A 22,104-nucleotide genomic window follows, 5' to 3' on the forward strand; every position below is an offset into this window, starting at 1 on the left:
ATTACTTTTTTCTTTTTCTATTTTTTTTGAGGTGAAGTTCACATAAGATAAAATTAACCATTTTAAAGTTAACAATTCAGTGGCATTCAAGTACATTCACAGTGTTGTACAACCACATCTATCTAGTTCCCAGACATTTTCATCAGCCCAAAAGGAAACCTCACTCTCCATTCCCTGTCCTCAGCTGCTGGCAACCACTAATCTGCCTTCTGTCTCTATGAATGTTCCTATTCTGGGTATGTCCATAAACGGCGTCATACAATATGTGGTATTTTGTGTTTGGCTTCTTTTACTTGGCATAACGTTTTCAAGATTCATCCATGTTGTAGTATGTATCAGTACTTCATTCTTTTTTTGGCTGAGTAATATTCCATTTAGTGTATGTATCACAATTTGTTTATCCATTCATTCATTGATGGACATTTGGGTTATTTCTATCTTTTGGCTGTTGTGAATGGTACTGTTAGGAACATGTATAAACATGGTTTTGTTTAGTACCTGTTTAATTTTCTGAGGAGCCACCAAACTGCTTTTCACAGAGTCTTTACCATTTTCCATTCCTACTAGCAGTTTATGAGGATTCTGTTTTCTGCACATCCTTTCCAACACTTGTTTTCCGTATTTTTATTTTCTTCATTATAGCCATCCAAATGGGTGTGAAGTGGTATCTCATTGTGGTTCTAATTTGCATTTCTCTAATGACTAATCATATTAAGCATCTTTTCATGTGCTCATTGGCCATTTATATATATTTTTGGACAAATGTCTATCCAAGTCCTTTGCCCTATTTTAATTGAGTTGTTCATCTTTTCATTGTTATAGAAGTTCTTCATGTATTCTAGATACTAGACCATTATTAGATGAATGATTTGCAAATATTTCTCCCTTTCTATCTTTTTTTTTACTTTCTTGATAATGTCTACTGATGTTTTAATTTTTGATGAAGTCTCATTTATCTATTTTTCCTTTTGTTGTGTGTACTTTTGTTGTGATACCTAAGAGTCCATGGCCAAATTCAAGGTCGTGAAGATTTATCCTTATGTTTTCTTCAGAATTTTATGGTTTGAATTCCTGTATTGAAGTCATCAATGAGTTTTGAATTGATTTTTGTATATGACGTGAGACAAGGGACCAACTTCATTTTTTTGCATATGAATATCCAGTTGTCCCAGGAGTGTTGTTGAAGAGAATATTCTTTTCCACTGAATGATGTTGGCACTCATGTTGAAAATCAATCAGTCATTGATGTATATAGGTTTATCCCTGGATTCTCAGTGCTATTCCATTCATCTATATGTCTGTTTTCATACCAGTGTCACAATGTTTTGATTACTGTAGCTTTGTATTAAGTTTTAAAACCACAAAGTATGAGTCCCTAACTTTGTTCTTTTTTCCTTATTGTTTTGGCTACTTGGGACCTCTTGAAATTCTATATGAATTTAAGGATTGACTTTTCCAGTTCTGAAAAAGAAGCCATTGGAATTTTGGTAGGGATTGCATTAAATCTGTAGATTGCTTTGGGTAGTATTGCCATCTTAACAATATTAAATCTTTCTATGAACACAGGATTCTTTTCTACTTTAATTTCTTTGAGCAATGTTTTGAGTTTGTAGTATACAAGTCTTTCACTTACTTGGTTAAAGTTATTTCTAGATGTTTTGTTCTTTTGAATGTTATTGTAGTTGCTATTGTGGTTAGAATTATTTTCTTTTCTTTTCTTTTTTTTTTTTTTCTTGAGATGGAGTCTCACTGTGTCGCCCAGGCTGGAGTGCAGTGGCCGGATCTCAGCTCACTGCAAGCTCCGCCTCCTGGGTTTACGCCATTCTCCTGCCTCAGCCTCCCAAGTAGCTGGGACTATAGGTGCCCACCACCTCGCCCGGCTAGTTTTTTGTATTTTTTTTTTTAGCAGAAGTGGGGTTTCACCGTGTTTGCCAGGATGGTCTCGATCTCCTGACCTCGTGATCCACCCGTCTCAGCCTCCCAAAGTGCTGGGATTACAGGCTTGAGCCACCGTGCCTGGCCAGAATTATTTTCTTAATTTCATTTTCAGATTGCTCATTGCTGATGTATGTGAACACAACTGAATTTTGTGTGTTGAACTACAACTGTGATGAACTAACTCTAGTAGTTTTATTGTGGATTCTTTGGGATTTGTGTTATTTTTGTTTCCTGACTGTTGTAATGTATCTGTGGCCTTTGCTTAGGATTCAGGATGTAAAACTATGTATCGTTTTCCATTTATAAGTTCCCAACTAATCTTGCCTTTGTACTTGTTCCCTTGTAGTCTGTTCACATAACAGCTAGAGTAGCCCTTTAAAATAATTCATGAGGTCATGCCATGTATGTACAAAACCTTCTACAGGCTTGTACGTAAGAGTAAAAGCTTAAGTCTTGACAAAGTACTGCAGAGCTCTGTCTGATCTGTCGCTGGCCAGTTCTTTACCACTATATCTTTGTTTATTCCAATCATAGCAACCTGACTTTCTTCCTAGAGCAATCTGTCTTAAGGCCCTTTGTACTTCCTTCTCTACATGGAGCCATCTTCCCCCAAACATTCCAGTGCTTTGTTCTGTATTTCCTTAAGGTCATCTCCTTAAATGTCATCTCCTGAAAGTCTTCCCTGACCAACTCTACCTAAAATAACACCTAACATCATTATTTATCTCCTTACTCTATTTTTCCTTCAAATCCCTTATCTGACTTTATGCAGAAGAGAAACTTCCTGAAGATATGTATTTTGTCTGTTGTTCATCACTGAATTGCTGCCTCTTAGAATGGTGTCAGGTATAATGGGCACCTAATCAATACTTGTCAAATGAAGGAATAAAGTCTCCGCAAGTAAAAGGAAAAAGAAACTAATATATACTGAATACTCATAATGAGCCAAACATTATTCTAGGCCTTTGATATATGTTGTTCACATTTAATCTTCTTAATAAAGTTATGAGAATAGATATTATGCCCATTGATCAACAAAGAAACAGAGACTTAAAAAAATAAATAATTTGGCATAGCTAGGATTTGAAATCTGGTCTGTAGTACTTGATTCCAAAGCAAAGGCTTTCTCTACCCTGTTATTTTAAAATTATTGGATCTTCTATATACTGCAGAGAATACAAAGATAAGCAATAAATGGTTATTTAATTAAGTATATAAATTAGTATACAGGCCGGGCACAGTGGCTCACACCTGTAATCCCAGCACTCTGGGAGGCCGAAGAGGGCCGATCACCTGAGGTCAGGAGTTCGAGACCACCCTGGCCAACATGATGAAACCCCATCTCTACTAAAAATACAAAAAATTAGCCGGGTGTGGTGTCGTGCACCTGTAATTCCAGCCACTCGGGAGGCTGAGGCAGGAAAATCATTTGAATGCGGGAGGCAGAGGTTGCAGTGAGCCAAGATCACACCACTGCACTCCAGTCTGAGCGATAGATCAAGACTCCATCTCAAAAAACAAAACAAAACAAAACTTGTATATTAAATTCCAAGTGAGCAGTACTATCAATAAATTTTATAGTTATTTGGAAAATCGTTGGGCCAAATGGAAATGTTTCTCATACAGTGGGCTCAAAACCAAATACATTGATTCAGTGAATTTATGAACAGGTAAGGATCTGGCTCTTAAATAGTAAGTAGAATTTGAATTAGTGGAAAGAAAGAACAAGGCCATTTTAAGTACAGGGAACAACATAAGGAAATGTGAAAAGCAAACTTATTAAAAGGATAGTAAAATTCATCAAGAGTCAAGAATTAATGTTTTAGGGGTGCTGCGAGATAAGTTTGGGAAAAGTGAGTTGGTGATTATGAAGAATTTGAATCGTGAGGTTAAGGGATCTAAAGTATTTGAACATTATAATTACTGGTGAGCCATAGAATAATGATGATATTGAACATTTGTGTGGACATATGGGCAACAGAATGTAGTGCTTAGGAGTATGAGCTTTGGGCCAGGCGCAGTGGCTCACATCTGTAATCCCAGCACTTTGGGAGGACGAGGAGGACAGATCACGAGGTCAGGAGATCGAGACCACGGTGAAACCCCGTCTCTACTAAAAATACAAAAAATTAGCCGGGTGCGGCTGCGGGCACTGGTAGTCCCAGCTAGTCGGGAGGCTGAGGCAGGAGAGTGGCGTGAACCCGGGACGTGGAGCTTGCAGTGAGCTGAGATTGCACCACTGCACTCCAGCCTGGGCGGCAGAGCGAGACTCCATCTTAAAAAAAAAAAAAAAAGAAAAAAAGAGTATGAGCTTTGGAGCAAAACTGGGTTCAAATCCTGGCTTAGCTCAGTAACTAAGCAAATGACTTAACCTCTCTGTGCTCTAGTTTCCTAATCAAATAGAGATCATGGTTTTTAACTCAAAGAGCCATTGTGATGGTTAAATGAATTACCAATTAATCTATGTAAAAATACTGAGAACAGTGCTTAGCACATAGTAAGTAAGCATTCCATAAATATTAACTATTGTCATTTATATGACATTTAAATTTTCACACTACTTTCATGTGTACTGTTCCTTTTCATTTTCATGGCAACTCTGTGAGGTAGGTATTACTGTATCCAGTTTAATAATGGAGTAAATGAAGCCAAAGAGGTTTTGTCATGCCAGATCCTCAGCTGACAGAACCGATCACATGATTTTAAGCCATTTCACCATGATCCTCTATAATCTAAAAAACTAATGGAATAGTGGGATGACATGCTGAAAGTCAAATTTTAGGGAAGTTACTCTAGTGACGGTCTGCGGAGTCAAATAAAGACGAGAAAGAACCCACAGGCAACTTTATAAGGCTCTTAAAATAATCTAGGTTTGGCCAGGCACAGTGGTTCATGCCTGTAATCCCAACACTTTGGGAGGCCGAGGTGGGTGAATCACAAGATCAGGAGATCGAGACCATCCTGGCCAACGTGGTGAAAGCCTGTCTCTACTAAAAATACAAAAATTACCTGGGCATGGTGACGCGTGCCTGTAATCCCTGCTACTAGGGAGAGTGAGGCAGGAGGATCGCTTGAACCAGGGAGTCAGAAGATGCAGTGAGCCGAGATCGCGCCACTGCACTCCAGCCTGGTGACAGAGTAAGATTCTGTCTCAAAAAATAGATAGATAGATAGATAGATAGATAGATAGATAGATAGATAGATAGATAGATAGATAGATAGGTAGGTTGGTTTAGGTTTCATTTATGAAAAATTTCTATGTCAGGACTATATCATTGAGAATGAAGACAAAGGATTTTTAATTCATGGGATGTTATGAATTTTATAACTAACCAATATATTAATATTCTTTCAGCTGTATTTAAACTTGAAACAGATAGAAGTATATGGCCCTTGATAAGAATATATCGGGGTGGCTTTCTTCTGATTGAATTCCTTTTTCTACTGGGCATCAACACGTATGGTTGGAGACAGGCTGGAGTAAACCATGTACTCATCTTTGAACTTAATCCAAGAAGCAATTTGTCTCATCAACATCTCTTTGAGGTAATCAAAGCAAGACATAACACCTCATGAATATAGTTTGCATTCGCTATATAGCTATCTGGTTTAGTGGGTGCTTAAATCCATCTTCTACTTGAAGAGGATTGTTGACTTAATAACAAATCATGTTTCTTTTGTTTTATTAAAGATATTTTAAGTAATGATAAAAGTAAAAATAACGATTTTCTGTATCTGTCTGTCTTCCCCATCCTTTACTAGATTGCTGGATTCCTTGGGATATTGTGGTGCCTGAGCCTTCTGGCATGCTTCTTTGCTCCAATTAGTGTCATCCCCACATATGTGTATCCACTTGCCCTTTATGGATTTATGGTTTTCTTCCTTATCAACCCCACCAAAACTTTCTACTATAAATCCCGGTTTTGGCTGCTTAAACTGCTGGTAAGTCCAGAAACTTGTGTACCACTTTTAGAGGGGTATATTGGTTATTGACTTCCTCTAAGATAAAAACCAAGGCTGCTAGGTTGTGCAACTGCAAAGGCCATGGTTCACATTATAGTTTATGTGAATGGTGACCCAGCTCCAGGGCAAAGAATAGAGTGTAACTAATAGCCCTGAAGTTGTGCAACTTGGAGGCCCTGGAAAAAAGCACTCATGTATATTTTCCTCCTAAGATCGAGTATCAAGTGGCCAAATATTGAGATGATTTTGTAAATTATAAACATTTTTTACTCGTTTAACTAGCTGAGATAAGATGTAGAACTCTGTAAGTTTCCTTCCCCCAAAAAAATTTGGTAAAAGAATTATTTTCCTATTAAGTTGACATGATTATCAACCGAACATTTTATTTTAGGAAAGATTTGTTCTCTAAAAGCAGTAGAAATATCTTACCAGATTACCAAGTTTAATTTGAAAAATTGACCTTGGGCCGGGCGCAGTGGCTCACGCCTGTAATCCCAGCACTTTGGGAAGCCAAGGCTGGTGGATCATCTGAGGTCAGGAGTTTGAGACCAGCCTGACCAACATGGTGAAACCCCGTCTCTACTGAAAATACTAAATTAGCTGGGGGTGGTGCACATGCCTGTAATCCTAGCTACTTGGGAGGCTGAGGCAGGGGAATCGCTAGAACCCCAGAGGTGAAAGTTGCAGTGAGCCACAATTGTGCCATTGTACTCCAGCCTGGGCAGCAAGAGCAAAACTCCATCTCAAAGATAAGAAAAAGAAAAATTGACTTTGATTCTTCTTTATAATAAGTTCTTTTTTTTCTTCCACTTTACCTGTTTCTTAATGATCTCAAAATCATTTAGCTTCAGCAGTGATATAAAATGCCCTGCAAAACTATAAAACTTTCTCCTGTAACGATAACTCTGGAAGGGGACTTCTGTTTACTTGTAAATTGAGCCAGCTCTTTTTGAAAATCATTTAATTACAGGCGCAGTCACTCACGCCTGTAATCCCAATACTCGGGAGGCTGAGGTGAGTGGATCCCTTGAGCCCAGGAGTTTCAGACCAGCCTGGGCATTATGGTGTAAACCCTGCCTACAAAAATTTAAAAATTAGCTGGGTGTGATGGTACACACCTGTAGTCCCAGCTACTCACGACACTCAGGTGAGAGGATTGCTTGAGCTAGGAACGTCAAGGCTGCAGTGAACCACGTTAGTACACTCCCAGCCAGGGCAACAGACTGAGACCCTGTCTCTAAAGAAGAAAAAAGGAAAGAAACAAAGAAAGTACATCAACTGAGAAAACTTTCATGTAATTATTTCTTAGATTATGAATTACAGCTAACAATAAAGATTAGTGATTAAATTGACCAATCACTATAAAAACTTTAAGAATTATTGTATTTTCTCCCCTCTTTCTTACGTTATAAGTATACCTCCTTGAAAACTGTAGTTCCTATTGTTTTTCTTTTGTATGCCCCTTAGGTTAGCAGAGGTTTTTTTTGTTCTTAGCCAAACATAACAATTTTTCTTTTTAATCTGAAGACATAAAATATGGCTCTTTATTAAGAAAAACTGTAGAACCAGGTGCAGTGGCTCACGCCTGTAATCCCAGCACTTTGGGAGGCCAAGGTGGGTGGATCACCTGAAGTCAGGAGTTCAAGACCAACCTGGCTGACATGGTGAAACCCCATCTCTACTAAAAATATAAAAATTAGCCGGGTGAGGTGGCAGGTGCCTGTAATCCCAGCTACTTGGGAGGCTGAGGCAGGAGAATTGCTTGAACCCAGGAGGCGGAAGTTGCAGTGAGCCAAGATGGTGCTGCTGCACTCCAGCCTAGGTGACAGATCGAGACTCCTTCTCAAAAAAAAAAGAAAAAAAAAAAAAAAAAGATAGGGGCTCCTTTGTTGCCCAGGCTTGTCTCAGACCTCGTGGCTTCAAGTGTTCCTCCCGCCTTGGCCTCCCAAAGTGCTGGGATTACAGGCATGAGCGACTGTGCCTGGCCATAAAATTATTATTATTATTTTTTTTTTGAGACGGAGTGTCGCTCTGTCACCCAGGCTGGAGTGCAGTGTGGCCAGATCTCAGCTCACTGCAAGCTCCGCCTCACGCCATTCTCCTGCCTCAGCCTCCCGAGTAGCTGGGACTACAGGTGCCGCCACCTCGCCCGGCTAGTTTTTTTTTTTTTTTTTTTTTTTGTATTTTTAGTAGAGACGGGGTTTCACCGTGTTAGCCAGGATGGTTTCGATCTCCTGACCTCGTGATCCGCCCGTCTCGGCCTCCCAAAGTGCTGGGATTACAGGCTTGAGCCACCGCGCCCGGCCATAAAATGAGACTTTGGAAGATTCAGAAAACTCAGGTTTTACTATGATTGCATAATTACAGTAGCAGGATAATATAGTTGTCTACATTGTGTGCTTAAGTGAGCATTTCCTTTGTTTAAATAGCAAGCTGTGATTCATGCATGACCAGTTACTCTTGTTAGCAGAATGATTGCCCATTGAGTAGACATTTATCTCTGCATCTGCTATGTTTTTGTTAATAAATGAGGACTTGTTGATGGAATAGGTTGACAATGGTATAAGCAGTAATGGAATAATAAAATGTACTATCAGGTACAGTGAAATATAAAAGGAAGCATTGTGGTTTGTTGTTTTTGTAGTAACTGTTATAAACAGAACAATGTTACCATTTATAGATAACTTTAGTATTAATTGACTTGCTGACTTATTTTAATTTAAATCTCACTGGGAAAACTTACCCTTAGACTGATTCTTAGTGAATTAACAAGAATGTGTCCACTCTAGTTATGTTTTTCTGATACCACTTCATCCTAAAGTAAAAGTACATTTCTTTCTTTCTTTTTTTCTTTTCTTTTTCTTTTTCTTTTTTTTTTTTTTGAGACAGGATCTGGTTCTATTGCCCAGACTGGAGTGCAGTGGCGTGTTCTCGGCTCATTGCAACCTCCACCTCCCAGATTCAAATGATCCTCCCACTTCAACCTCTCCAGTAGTTAGGACCACAGGTGTGTGCCAATGTGCCTGACCAATTTTTTGTATTTTTAGTAGAGATGGGGTTTTGCCATGTTGCCCAGGCTGGTCTCGAATTCCTGGGCTCAAGTCGTTTGCCTGCCTTGCCTCCCAAAGTGCTGGGATTGTAAGTGTGAGCCACCACGCCCAGCCTTTTCTTTAATTTTCAGTGAGAAAAGCACATGTTGTTTAGCCATAGTGGTAGGCGCTGGGTGCCATTTGTATCCATATTTATATTGGAATCTATGGAATTGATATATGCTATGCTCCCAAAAACAAAGCTAAAAAAATTTATAAGAAATTGATTTTGATGTGAATATTGTATGTCAAATTAGTACAGATTATTTACATCCATTAGGTTATACTTTCTTTCCTTAAATCTGTATTTACCTCAGTCAGAAATCTAATTGGGTAGCATAAACAGTGCCTCAGATTTTCTAAACAAAAATATCAAATTATAACTCACTATATTAAAAGTAAGCTCATTAAAAATTTTAAATTATAGTCCTTTATTATATGATTTAGACATCAATTTTTACCAACAGTTTCTTTAGTTGTATAGTAAAAATTTTACACATTTCTATTATAAGAATAGAGAGGTGATCTCATTTAGTAACTACTTTATGTATTTTAATTTTTAAAATAACCCACAAGTTGGAACTGCTATTAATCCCCATTTTATAAATGAAGAAACCTACATTCAGAGAATTTAATTAACTTGCCTAAGGTCACATAGCTGGTAAGTGAGGAAGATGAGTTATGAATCCAGGTAGTCGGGCTTTATAATCTGTACTCTTAAACACTAACATTTAACACTTAGCCCTATTAGTCATTTATGTAAGATGTTTAACTTTGATCTAGTAGATCAAACTAGTAGAATATAAAAATCAAATTTGAGGCTGAGCACAGTAGCTCATGCCTATAATCCTAGCACTTGGGGAGGTGGAGGTGGGAGGATCGCTTAAGCCCAGGAGTTTGAGACCAGCCTGGGCAACATGGCAAAACCCTTTCTCTACAAAAAATGAAAAATCAGTGGTGCATGGTAGCACGCACCTGTAGCCCCGGTTACTTGGGAGGCTGAGGGAGGAAGATCACTCGAGTCCAGCAGGTTGAGGTTGCAATGAGCTGAAATTGCACCACTGCACTCCATGAAAAGTAGAAATTAAAACTTCATCTTCTTAGCTATTTATCAGTATTAACTTAAAAGATGATATTAACATGTTCTTTGTAGTAACTTATTAGTGGCTTTTTTGTGTATGTGGTAAAATATCAGCTATCCAGAATTGTTTCTGGCTTTCATAATACTGTTACTCTAGGAATTGTCACTTTAATCAGAATCACAGCGTAGAAGTGGAAAAGTTAGAAGGTCTTATCCAGATTAAGAAGAGAAGGAGGGGCGAGTTACAGAATTCTCTCTCAGAAGGCGAAATCAGATAAATCTAGAATGAATTTGACTGTGTGTAAATGTCAGTGAGTAAATATGATCTGTTTATGTTCTTCCTCTCACCCTGGCTCTGACAGAGTGACTTCTTCTTTTCTCTGTATTTCCAGGGTATTTTGTGTGTATCTCTGTAATATGGTGCTATAATTATACCTTTATGTATTTATTTGCCCAACTAGACTGTGGATCATTAAGGCCTTTAAGCCTCAGTGCCTGATATATAATAAATACTTGATAAGTCTTTGTTAAATACATGAATGGCTATAATTATGTTCTTTCCTTCATTGGTTATATTATACTAACATTTACTACTCCCTTCTTTCTTCCTTTTTTTCGTTTTCTCTTTTTGTAAATTTTCCCTTCTTCCCAGTTTTTTTTTTTTTTTTTAAATTTTCATGTCACTCCTATCCTTTTCCAGTCCCATCCCACTATCCCTTGGTTCCTTATTTAATGCATTATCTTTCTCTTCTGCTCTTATGGAGATTTTCTGAATTAGCCAGGTTTTGAGGATGGGGTTGGCAGACTGTGAGAGTAATGATAGTCTGTCTCATGTCAGTTATAAAGAAATTGTCCTAGGCTACCAGTTTCATAATAGTTCATGATTAGAGATGGATTTAGACTTCTGATCCTTTGGTGTTATATCCTAAATTCTGTATTTCCGTCACTTTGAATCCTTTAAGTCCATTCTGCACCCTGGAATTTCTTAAAATATTACAAAAACTGATGCCAGAACTTCTTCGTACATAGATGACTACCATCCTACACTCCCCTACTTCCCCACAAAAAGTTTGCTTTATCAGGAGCTTATGGCTGCAAATGTCTCTCTGGTTTGTTGAACTCATGGAAAGAGTATGATAGTGATTAAGAGACTGAGCCATGGAATGAAAATATATCAGCACCAGAAAATAATGTCTCAAAGCCTGTATGATGTCCCACAGATACCTGGTCTAGCTTCCAAAGCTCCACGAAAGTACCTGTCATAGGCGGTTGACACCCAGGATTGAGTCATAATATGACCATCTCCCTGAAATAATAAAGATACATATTTAGAGAAAGAGTGGAAAGATCCAGCCAAGTCTGAGAAGATAGTTATAGACTCTCAAGTTGAATATGTCTATGAAATGAATATAACTAGATCGCCAGAGAGCTAGAGATTAGATTCATTTTCTCAAAACTTCTACTTACTCAGAATTTCTTTTTTCAGGAGTCACATTTCCTCCTGTATAAGATAAAAAGGGGTCCTTTAGGATGAGGATTAAGGCTTCCTTCATCCCATCTTCACTTCACACAACGCTTATCAAGACAGTCTGCACAATTTGAGCCTATTTCTGGTAATTGCATTGGTACCTACTTCCCTTCTCTGCAATGCCAAGATTTCCCTTTGTAGTGATAAACAGGCTTCCACAGAATAGGTTAGGAAGAGTCTGTGTCGGTCTTCTGTAAAATGGGGATATGAATAGTTCCTCGCTCATGGAATTGTTATGAAGATTGAGTTAATGCCTGCACAAGCCTTGAAGAGAATATACTGCATGAGTTACGGCCCAGTACATTTAATACATTTATCATGTGTTCAGAACAGTGGGAAGAGGGCTGATTTCTGTGGTGTAATTTCAAGATGAACACAGTCATTACCATGTCATTAGTGAAAAGAAAGTGGCTTTGGTTAGAGAATGAAGCATGCCTCAGATGGAGTACCATCCTTTCCTACTTAATCCTTTGTAAGCAAAGAAGAGCTTTGTATTCAGTTAGGTAAGATGGTGAACAGTCTAGAAATTATAGCACTTGCCTCTCCAGCAAAACTTCCTAACTTTAGAGCCTCTCAGTGCTTCTGTCTTTTGCTGCTCTCTGCTTTCAAATTCAACTCTCCACCTTTTTGCTTTCTATTTTCTTCCTTTTCTTTTTTTTAGATAACATGGGTGAATTTCTTTTTTTTCTTTTTTTTTTTTTTTAATACTCTGAGTTCTGGGGTACATGTGCAGAACGTGCAGGTTTGTTACATAGGTGTACATGTGCCATGGTGGTTGGCTGCACCCTTCAACCCATCATCTACGTTAGGTATTTCTCCTAATGTTATCCCTCCCCACTTCCCGGGCCCCCCACCCAACGACAGGTGTGTAATGTTCCCCTCCCTGTGTCCGATGTTCCTCTCCCTGTGTCCATGTGGCCTCATTGCTCAACTCCCACTTACAAATGAGAACATTTGGTGTTTGGTTTTCTGTGCATGTGTTAGTTTGCTGAGAATGATGCTTTCTAGCTTCATCCATGTCCCTGCAAAGGACATGAACTCATCCTTTTTTGTGGCTACATGGTATTCCATGGTGTATATGTGCCATATTTCCTTTATCCAGTCTATCATTGATGGGCATTTGGGTTGGTTCCAAATCTTTGCTATTGTGAACAGTGCCACAGTAAACATAACATGTGCATGTGTCTTTATAGTAGCATGATTTATAATCCTTTGGGTATATACCCAGTAATGGAATTGCTGGGTCAAATGGTATTTCTAGTTCTAGATCCTTGAGGAATCGCCACAGTGTCTTCCACAATGGTTGAACTAATTTACATTCCCACCAACAGTGCAAAAGCATTCCTGTTTCTCCACATCCTCTCCAGCATCTGTTGTTTACTGACTTTTTAATGATTGCCATTCTAACTGGCATGAGATGGTATCTCATTGTGGTTTTGATTTGCATTTCACTAATGACCAGTGATGATGAGCAGTCTTTCAAACATTTGTTGGCTGCATAAATGTCTTCATTTGAGAAGTGTCTGTTCATATCCTTTGCCCACTTTTTGATGGGGTTGTTTTTTTTTCTTGTAAACTTGTTTAAGTTCTTTGTAGATTCTGGATATTAGCCCTTCATCAGATGGATAGATGGCAAAAATTTTCTCCCATTCTGTAGGTTGCCTGTTCACTCTGATATAGCTTCTTTTGCTGTGCAGAAGCTCTTTAGTTTAATTAGATCCCATTTGTCAATATTGATTTTTGTTGCCATTGCTTTTGCTGTTTTAGTCATGAAGTCTCTGCCCATGCCTATATCTTGAATGGTATTGCCTAGGTTTTCTTCTAGGGTTTTTATGGTTTTAGGTCTTATGTTTAAATCTTTAATCCATCTTGAGTTAATTTTTGTATAAGGTATAAGGAAGGGATCCAGTTTGACCTTTCTGCATATGGCTACCCAGTTTTTCCAACACCATTTATTAGATAGGGAATCCTTTCCCATTGCCTGTTTTTGTCAGGTTTGTCAAAGATCAGATGGTTGTAGATGGTGTGGTGTTATTTCTGATGCCTCTGTTCTGTTCCATTAGTCTATATATCTGTTTTGGTACCAGTACCATGCTGTTTTGGTTACTGTAGTCTTGTAGTATAGTTTGAAGTCAGGTAGCGTGATGCTTCCAGCTTTGTTCATTTTGCTTAGGATTGTCTTGGCTATGCCGGCTCTTTTTTGGTTCCATATGAAGTTTGAAGTAGTTTTTTCCAATTCTGTAAAGAAAGTCATTGGTAATTTGATGGGGATAGCATTGAATCTATAAATTACTTTGGGCAGTATGGCCATTTTCACGACATGGATTCTTCCTATCCATGAGCATGAGTGTTTTTTCCATTTGTTTGTGTCCCCTCTTATTTCTTTGAGCAGTGGTTTGTAGTTCTCCTTGAAGATGTCCTTCACATCCCTTGTAAGTTGCATTCCTAGGTATTTTATTCTCTTTGTAGCAATTGTGAATGGGAGTTCACTCATGATTTGGCTCTCTGTTTGTCTGTTATTGGAAGCACTAAACATGGAAAGGAACAACCAGTACCAGCCACTGCAAAAACATACCAAAACGTAAAGACCATCAACATTATGAAGAAACTGCATCAACTAATGGGCAAAATAACTAGCTAGTCTCATAATGACAGGATCAAATTCACATATAACAATATTAACCTTAAATGTAAATGGGCTAAATGCCCCAATTAGAAGACACAGACTGACAAATTGGATAGAGTCAAGACCCATCAGTGTGCTGTATTCAAGAGACCCATCTCACATGCAAAGACACACATAGGCTCAAAATAAAGGGCTGGAGGAAGATTTACCAAGCAAATGTAAAGCAAAAAAAAAAAAACCAAAAAACAAAAAACCGGGGGTTGCAATCCTAATCTCTGATAAAACAGACTTTAAACCAACAAAGATCAAAAGAGACAAGGGCATTACATAATTGTAAAGGGGTGAATTTATTTCTTAAGATTTGAGTGCAAACTTAAGAACAAAGCTTTTATCAAGAATAAACACAAAAGCTAAACAATTCTTCAGTTGTGCATTTTAACAGAAAGTACAAATATGAATGCATTATAATTTATAACTGCATTTAAAAAATTAAAATATTTCTCTCCAAATCCAAAACCGTACACAGTCTTTAATCTGTTCTCATCTTGTTTAGATAAATTAGAAACATTTGTCATATGCTATCAGGAAAATATAGACAAGAATTACTAATCAGTTCTTTATGATCAAAGAAACATTATTCTCCTTAACTGTGACTTTTTGAATCACTTATCTGTATTTCAGTTCTGAAATACCACACAATTATACCTCCACTCTAGAGAAAAAAAGAATGAATACAAATATCAAGGAGATAGGAACATTCATGGAATTATAGCAAAAAATCACAAGTGTTTGACTTAGAAATGTACATATTGTAATAATTTTTTGTTTGTTTTTGTTTTGTTGTTTTTTTTTTTTGAGATGGAGCCTCATTCTGTCGCCAGGCTGGAGTGCAGTGGCGTGATCTCAGCTCACTGCAACCTCTGCCTCCTGGGTTCAAGCGATTCTCTTGCCTCAGTCTCCTGAGTACCTGGGACTACAGGTGGCCACCACCATGCCCAGCTAATTTTTTGTATTTTAATAGAGATAAGGGTTTCACCATGTTGGCCAGGGTGGTCTCAAACTCCTGACCTCGTGATCCGCCCATCTTGGCTTCCAAAGTGCTGGGATTACAGGCGTGAGCCACCGTGCCCGGCCAATAAATTTTTAAAGTACAACTTTAGTTGATGACTGACATGTATGTAAAAATTGTGAACAATTTAAACGGGTATAAAAATGTGAGATCAAAATCTTTAGGCCCAAATACTTGAAAAGTCACTATGACTATGGAAAGATTTGTTTATGTAGATTTTTAGATGAAAAATCGGGGGTAATGGCATCTCCCTGATCCCTTAACAATATTTGGATTTTTGCAAAGAATTAGCAGCACCCATGCTTTCTGTTTTCTAACTGTAGTTATTCCTGCTTTTTTTCCTCCTTTACTTCCTTTCTTAGTTATCCATTCAACTGATTCCCTTCACTGCTAATTCTCAACCGCTATAACCACTGTTGCCAGGTCTCTGTGTTTATGATTGGTTCTTTGGTTTCCATTTTTATCAACTAAAGTAATCATGCTGAATGGTCAGATATGAAATGGAGACATTTAATATGACTTTTCTTGTTTCTATGTTTTCTGATTTTTTTTCTTTCTCTCAGTTTCGAGTATTTACAGCCCCCTTCCATAAGGTAGGCTTTGCTGATTTCTGGCTGGCCGATCAGCTGAACAGCCTGTCAGTGATACTGATGGACCTGGAATATATGATCTGCTTCTACAGTTTGGAGCTCAAATGGGATGAAAGTGAGGGCCTGTTGCCAAATAATTCAGAAGGTAGGATATGAATTTGCCTCTGTACTACTAAATCTCTGGTGTAAACCAAGAAATATTGGGAAGGATAAATGAGAAAGTTAAGGTCATGATGAAAACTTACCCAATAATATTACAAACTTAATTAAATGTACTTGGCATTCTGTTAGCAGTCTCTTTATCTGATATAATTTGGCTTTTAAATTATGCATTAGGATTTTGTCTGTCCATTTGCCAAGAGATTTACAACTTACACTTAAAGAATTCTAAAACTTTTTCTAGCACATTGGTAGTTATATTGCAAATACTTTCATGCCAACAGTTTGTTGTCACACTATTGCTGTGTAATGTAACCCAGATACCAGTGATCAAAAATGCTGATTATTTAGAAGTAGATCAAGTGCTTTGAGAGTAATTACAGATTGCTTTTTAATTCTTACTTGGGGTGTTATTTTTCTTCTGGCTCTTACTCCCCCCCTCCCGACCTTAGTTTATGCCAGCAGTTCAAGTTATTAAGGAATTTTGCCTTCATGACAAAGATCTAATTTAGATAGATTATGTAACATGTGACTAACGAAAGTTAATGATGAAGCTGATGCTGACACATTTTTATTGATTGCCAGTGGATCACAATTCTGTTGTAAGTTGATCACACTCAATTCTGAATTTCAGAAGTCAAGGAAAAATTGATTTACCAACTCTATTCTTGATTAAACATACAGTCTGTTCTTGGTTTAAAAAAAGAGGGGAGGGGGCCGGGTGCGGTGGCTCAAGCCTGTAATCCCAGCACTTTGGGAGGCCGAGACGGGCGGATCACGAGGTCAGGAGATCGAGACCATCCTGGCTAACACGGTGAAACCCCGTCTCTACTAAAAAAAATACAAAAAACTAGCCGGGCGACGTGGCGGGCGCCTGTAGTCCCAGCTACTCGGGAGGCTGAGGCAGGAGAATGGCTTAAACCCAGGAGGCGGAGCTTGCAGTGAGCTGAGATCCGGCCACTGCACTCCAGCCTGGGCGGCAGAGCGAGACTCCGTCTCAAAAAAAAAAAAAAAAAAAAAAAAAGAGGGGAGGTGGGTGAACAAGAGCATGTGCTCTTGGGTGTCTTGTGTTGTCGTGGTTTGGAATTCACAAAATTGTATAGAATCACTGGTGATACTTGTAGGCTTTCCAGATGTTTCAAATTACAGCGCCAACCTGTTTTTTCCTCCTACTGTATACTCATCTTCTAATTTTCTTACAGTTTTATCACACTCCAAAGAAAGTGATTCCTGGACAGATATGCATAAATCTGAGAGAGCAGATTTCCCCACTAGTTCCCCCACAACATATTTTACCTTCTCTCCTTGAGGTATCTCCTAGATACCTTTTCTGTCTATCACTAAAAAGCTTGAGAATAGACTGGGCGCAGTGGCTAACACCTGTAATCCTAGCACTGTGGAAGTCTGAGGTGGGCAGATCACTTGAGGTCAGAAGTTTGAGACCAGCCTTGGCAACATGGCAAAACCCCATGTCTACTAAAAATACAAAATTAGCTGGGTGTGGTGGTGTGCACCTGTAATCCCAGCTACTCAGAAGGCTGAGGCAAGAGAATCACTGAAACCGGGAGGCAGAGGTTACAGTGAGCGGAGATTGTGCCACTGCACTCCAGCCTGGACCACAGAGAGAGACTCAGTCTCAAAAAAAATAAAAAGCTTGAGAATATGATAGTTGCAAAGAAGAAAGTGATTCTGAAGCCCAGGTTTCTTGCTTTTTCAGACTTGGTAGTGGCTACGCTTTTTGACTAAATGATGTGAACAAGTTATTTCTTACAATTGTAATTTTTCTTCTTTGAAATCTTCACAGAATCAGGAATTTGCCACAAATATACATATGGTGTGCGGGCCATTGTTCAATGCATTCCTGCTTGGCTTCGCTTCATCCAGTGCCTGCGCCGATATCGAGACACAAAAAGGGCCTTTCCTCATTTAGTTAATGCTGGCAAATACTCCACAACTTTCTTCATGGTGACGTTTGCAGCTCTTTACAGCACTCACAAAGGTATTCTGTGATTGACTATGAAGAGATTTTTTTAAACCTGGATTTTTACTACCTGAATCTATTTCTTACTCTGGCTACTTTTCCATTTGTCATGCTCTTTTTTTTCCACTGAAATTTCAGTTCCTTCAGTTATACCAGTTTGTTCTTGAATGCAGTTTTAGTCTCATTCCAGTATCTACTGATAAAAGTACCACTGAAAAGAAGCACAGTCACCCAGAATAAGAATTTGTGATAATGTTTAAAATTCTGAATTATGTTTAATGGGTTCAATCTATGGATATCTTGGGTTTCCATTTGTTTTAGACTTCCTTGTTCATTAATGAGGTTGGGAAATGGCTTGGTGAAAAAAAATTCCCTGTGGCAATCAAGTATGTTTTTAATCGCTTTCCTTCACCAAGTAGTAAGAATTGTTTCCAGCCCATTTAACTGCAAATTGAGTTCTCTGAGTCCTCTAGTTTCTCATCTCCATGGCAACCTATTATTACTTGAGACTGCGCTTCTGTTGGGAAGAGAAAAGGCTTTTAAGTTCTGAGCCACATGCAGTCACTCCTTTTGAATTTTTAACCTTTTTCCAAGAACTGTCAGTCAGCAATCTCACTTCCTTTTAGTAAAATGCGTTCCATCTTTGTCTTTTTAAGTCAATATCAGCCCACACCTTAGGTGCTGCACTTTCTCATCTGTAGGTTGTAAAGAGATGTTACTAATTGAAATTATTCGTTATTTTTAAATACTTTGCAAACTTTTTTTTCAGTGATTTTTTTTTTTCTTAATTGAGAGGCTGTATTTTAGGAGCTTTGGCCAGTGCTACAAAATTGCTGCTAATCTAAAGTGTGTCTAACGGTCATAAAAGATCAGAACATTGCTTCAATAAACCTTGAGATTTGATGCAGCAGATGATATTTATAATATAATTCCACTTTTTTCAGTAGATTCTGTGGTTGGAGTAGGATTGATAAATGTAGCCAATAATTTTACCATGATGTAGGCATTCTCATTAAATGATATAATTTAATTAAGTATGTCAGTGAAGGAAACACATCCCCAAAGCTCCCATAATTTTAACTCATACTGTGGAATGCTGTTAAGTCCAGGCATGTATCATAATTCAGGAGGTTGTTACCAGAGAATTTATAAATTGGGCCGCTGATTTAATATAGTATTTATGACTCCATTTACTAAGTTATAAAGAGCCCTTTACTTTTCTTCCATCCCAGGTAAAAATGAGTACTGTTTTTCTGGTTGATATTTTAGAACATAATATACCTTTAACTGCAGTTGATCCTTGAACAACTTGGAGATTAGGGGAACCAACCTCACACACAGTTGAAAATCCACAGATAACTTTTAACTCCCAAAAACACTACTAATAGTTACCATTGACCGGAAACCATACTGATAAAATAAATGGTCTGTTAACACTTATTTGGTATGTCATATGTATTATATACTGTACTCTTATAATCAAGTAAGCTAGATAAAATAAAATCTTATTAAGAACATCATAGGGAAGAGAAAATATCTTTCCTATTCATTAAGTGGAAATGGATCATCATGAAGGTCTTCATCCTTGTCATCTTCACATTGAGTAGGCTGAGGAGGAAGAGGAGGGGTTGGTCTTGCTATCTCATGGGTAGCAGAGGCAGAAGAAAATTCGTATGTTAAGTGGATCTGTGAAGTTCAAACCCGTATTATTCAGGGGTCAACTGTATACTGATAGCATTCAGTAAAAAGCTGAAAATCCAAATTCCTCAAATCTGTGAACAGTCCAAATCTAAAATGTCTAAACTAAAAAAGTAATAGTTTAAATAGCATTGTGGGCTTAAGATATTCCTTACTCACGTACTTCTTCAAAGAATTTTATAAACTATATTACCTTTTGGACATTTTTAAGTTTACAACTGAAATTTTTCATCTTCAGTTTAAATAATTACAAAAGATACAGTTTTAGTGTATTTTAAATGTTCATATTTTAAAATAAAACTGCTAAATGTTTCTATTGTGTAGTAGTCAGAAAATTTCCATCTCTTTGCTCTTGAACTATAATGTATATTTTAATATAATATATTTTTGTTTTAATGACTTGTCTGCTACATAAATATGTAAATTGAAATTAAATTCTTTCTGTCACTAAGAGATTAATTTGTTTTCTGTTCTGGGTTGTAATCACCATTACCCTGATAATTACCCACAGTTGATCAAAGCAACATTACAAATGTATTACAAATTTAATTTTTATAAGTAATTGTTGCAGGTAAACATTTCTTAACGAGATAAATTTATGTTATTACTATTTCCTTTTTCAGTTTTTATATAAGTAAACTCAGAAATCTTGTGGCTATGTAGACAAGAATAGAAGGAGTTTTGTTGCAGTAACACTCAGTTTTATGAGTTCAGTGAGTTATTTATAGGTTATTTACCCAATTCTGAGTTATTTGTTCAAAAAATTGTATAGTGATCTATCACCAATAAATATTTTTAGCAATTAGATTTTCTTGGTTGAAAGCAAAGAGTTGAAAATAAATAAAGCAAATAATTGAACATAAACTGAATGAAAAAGGATTTGATAACCAGCCATTGGAGTCATTAACTTTCCAACCTAGACAGTGGACCATCATGTTATTGTTACTTTTAGAAGCTCTTTGTCTAACCCAACATATGCAAATAATTGTTAGGAAAATAAAAATATTGTTAATTTCAGTACACATTTTCCAGTGCAATATTTTATGATGAAATACTTTTATCATGTTCTTTAAATGTCCTTTTGCAAAAAATCTGGAACTTCAGATACACTCATCTGAGCTATGGAAAATATCTGCAATATACCTGTAGGGGAGGAAAAACTTACTCCTCTACCCTCTTAAGTAATTGGGGCCTGCAAATGAAATTGACAGCAGACAGATGAATAAAAGAAAAGGTTTGTTATGTACACAGAGGTCTTCATAGAAAAGAAGACCCAAAAGAAATGTTTAGACCAGTGGGTAGAGGGGACTTTTATACCGTTTTTACAAAGAGTGATAAATTGTGAAAAAGTAAGTTTAGACAAAAGTAGGGGGTTGGGCTTCTGGGTGGTATATTGTGAAAAGGTAAATATGTGGGGATTCCAATGAAAGAAAAGGATTATTTAGTAAGGTTTGTTATGTGTACCAAAGTTGGTGTCTTCTCTATTGATAAGTGTCATCTCTGGTGAAAAAGTGTTGCCATCCTCTTCCTAGTAAGGGAGTGAGAGCATCAGCTTTAGAAATGGAAATTTATATTACATTTACAAAAGGAATGTATGCCCTGCTTTTAGACAAAAAGAGGGAGGGCAGATATATTTCCCTTCATCTGAGGGTTTCTCAGTTGCCTTCAGCTCAAAATAATAATCCTTATGCCAAAATGGCATATTTGGGGATGGCATACTCTGATTCTCTTCATACCCTAATTGGGAAATGAGTCAGACAAATGGAAAAAATTTTGACTTCAGGTTTACATATTTATTTTTATGTGTGTGTGTGTATTTATATATATATAAATTGGACACAGTTTTTTGCCCACAGTAAAAGTTTTTTAAAAACCAGAAACAAAAATATTTTTTAGATGGACCATTGGTTATATATCTTAATCATATTGCTAAAATTAAAAAAAAAAAAACTCTATAGTTGCTACATGTTAAATATTCATATCACTAAAATTTTTAACCAAAAAGCTTAAAACAGGAAAAAATTGAAAAAAAATATATGTATATATATCCATGTGTAAGCACCTCATTCCTTCATTCTAGTTCTGAGTTAGATGCATGACCAGGTAGACAGGTGGACAGACAGGCAGGCAAAGCAAGGATACATTCACCAAGTACTTATTAAGAATATTTTATGTAACATGCCATGCTAAGCACTAAAAACATAGTGACAAAACACAATTCTTGCCCTTAATAATTTATAATCTAGTAGGGGAATAGACAAAAAGACATTAATTGGTTCTTAATACTACTGTTAAGTATACTGTTTTAGACGTGGCTAAAATGGTAAATTTTATTTGTTTTTACCACATTTTTTTTTAAGGCATAAAAATAGGGTATAAAGA

General features: G+C 37.3%; 1 protein-coding gene across 3 annotated transcripts in view; it reads left to right on the plus strand.

Annotated features, from left to right (window-relative positions):
- The window catches only part of XPR1 (xenotropic and polytropic retrovirus receptor 1), a 257,480-nt gene that overhangs the window by 193,970 nt on the left and 41,406 nt on the right, over nucleotides 1-22,104 (plus strand). For 2 of the 3 annotated variants that reach the window (XM_010375641.1, XM_030935137.1), the window contains 4 exons: nucleotides 5,294-5,484; nucleotides 5,701-5,880; nucleotides 15,858-16,029; nucleotides 17,848-18,042. In XM_010375641.1, coding sequence (XP_010373943.1) covers nucleotides 5,294-5,484; nucleotides 5,701-5,880; nucleotides 15,858-16,029; nucleotides 17,848-18,042 — 738 coding nt within the window. The remainder of the gene's footprint in view (nucleotides 1-5,293; nucleotides 5,485-5,700; nucleotides 5,881-15,857; nucleotides 16,030-17,847; nucleotides 18,043-22,104) is intronic. The other variant, XM_010375642.2, reaches the window with a different exon arrangement.

Source organism: Rhinopithecus roxellana, chromosome 8, assembly GCF_007565055.1.
Source record: "Rhinopithecus roxellana isolate Shanxi Qingling chromosome 8, ASM756505v1, whole genome shotgun sequence".
Classification (NCBI taxonomy): Eukaryota; Metazoa; Chordata; class Mammalia; order Primates; family Cercopithecidae; genus Rhinopithecus; species Rhinopithecus roxellana.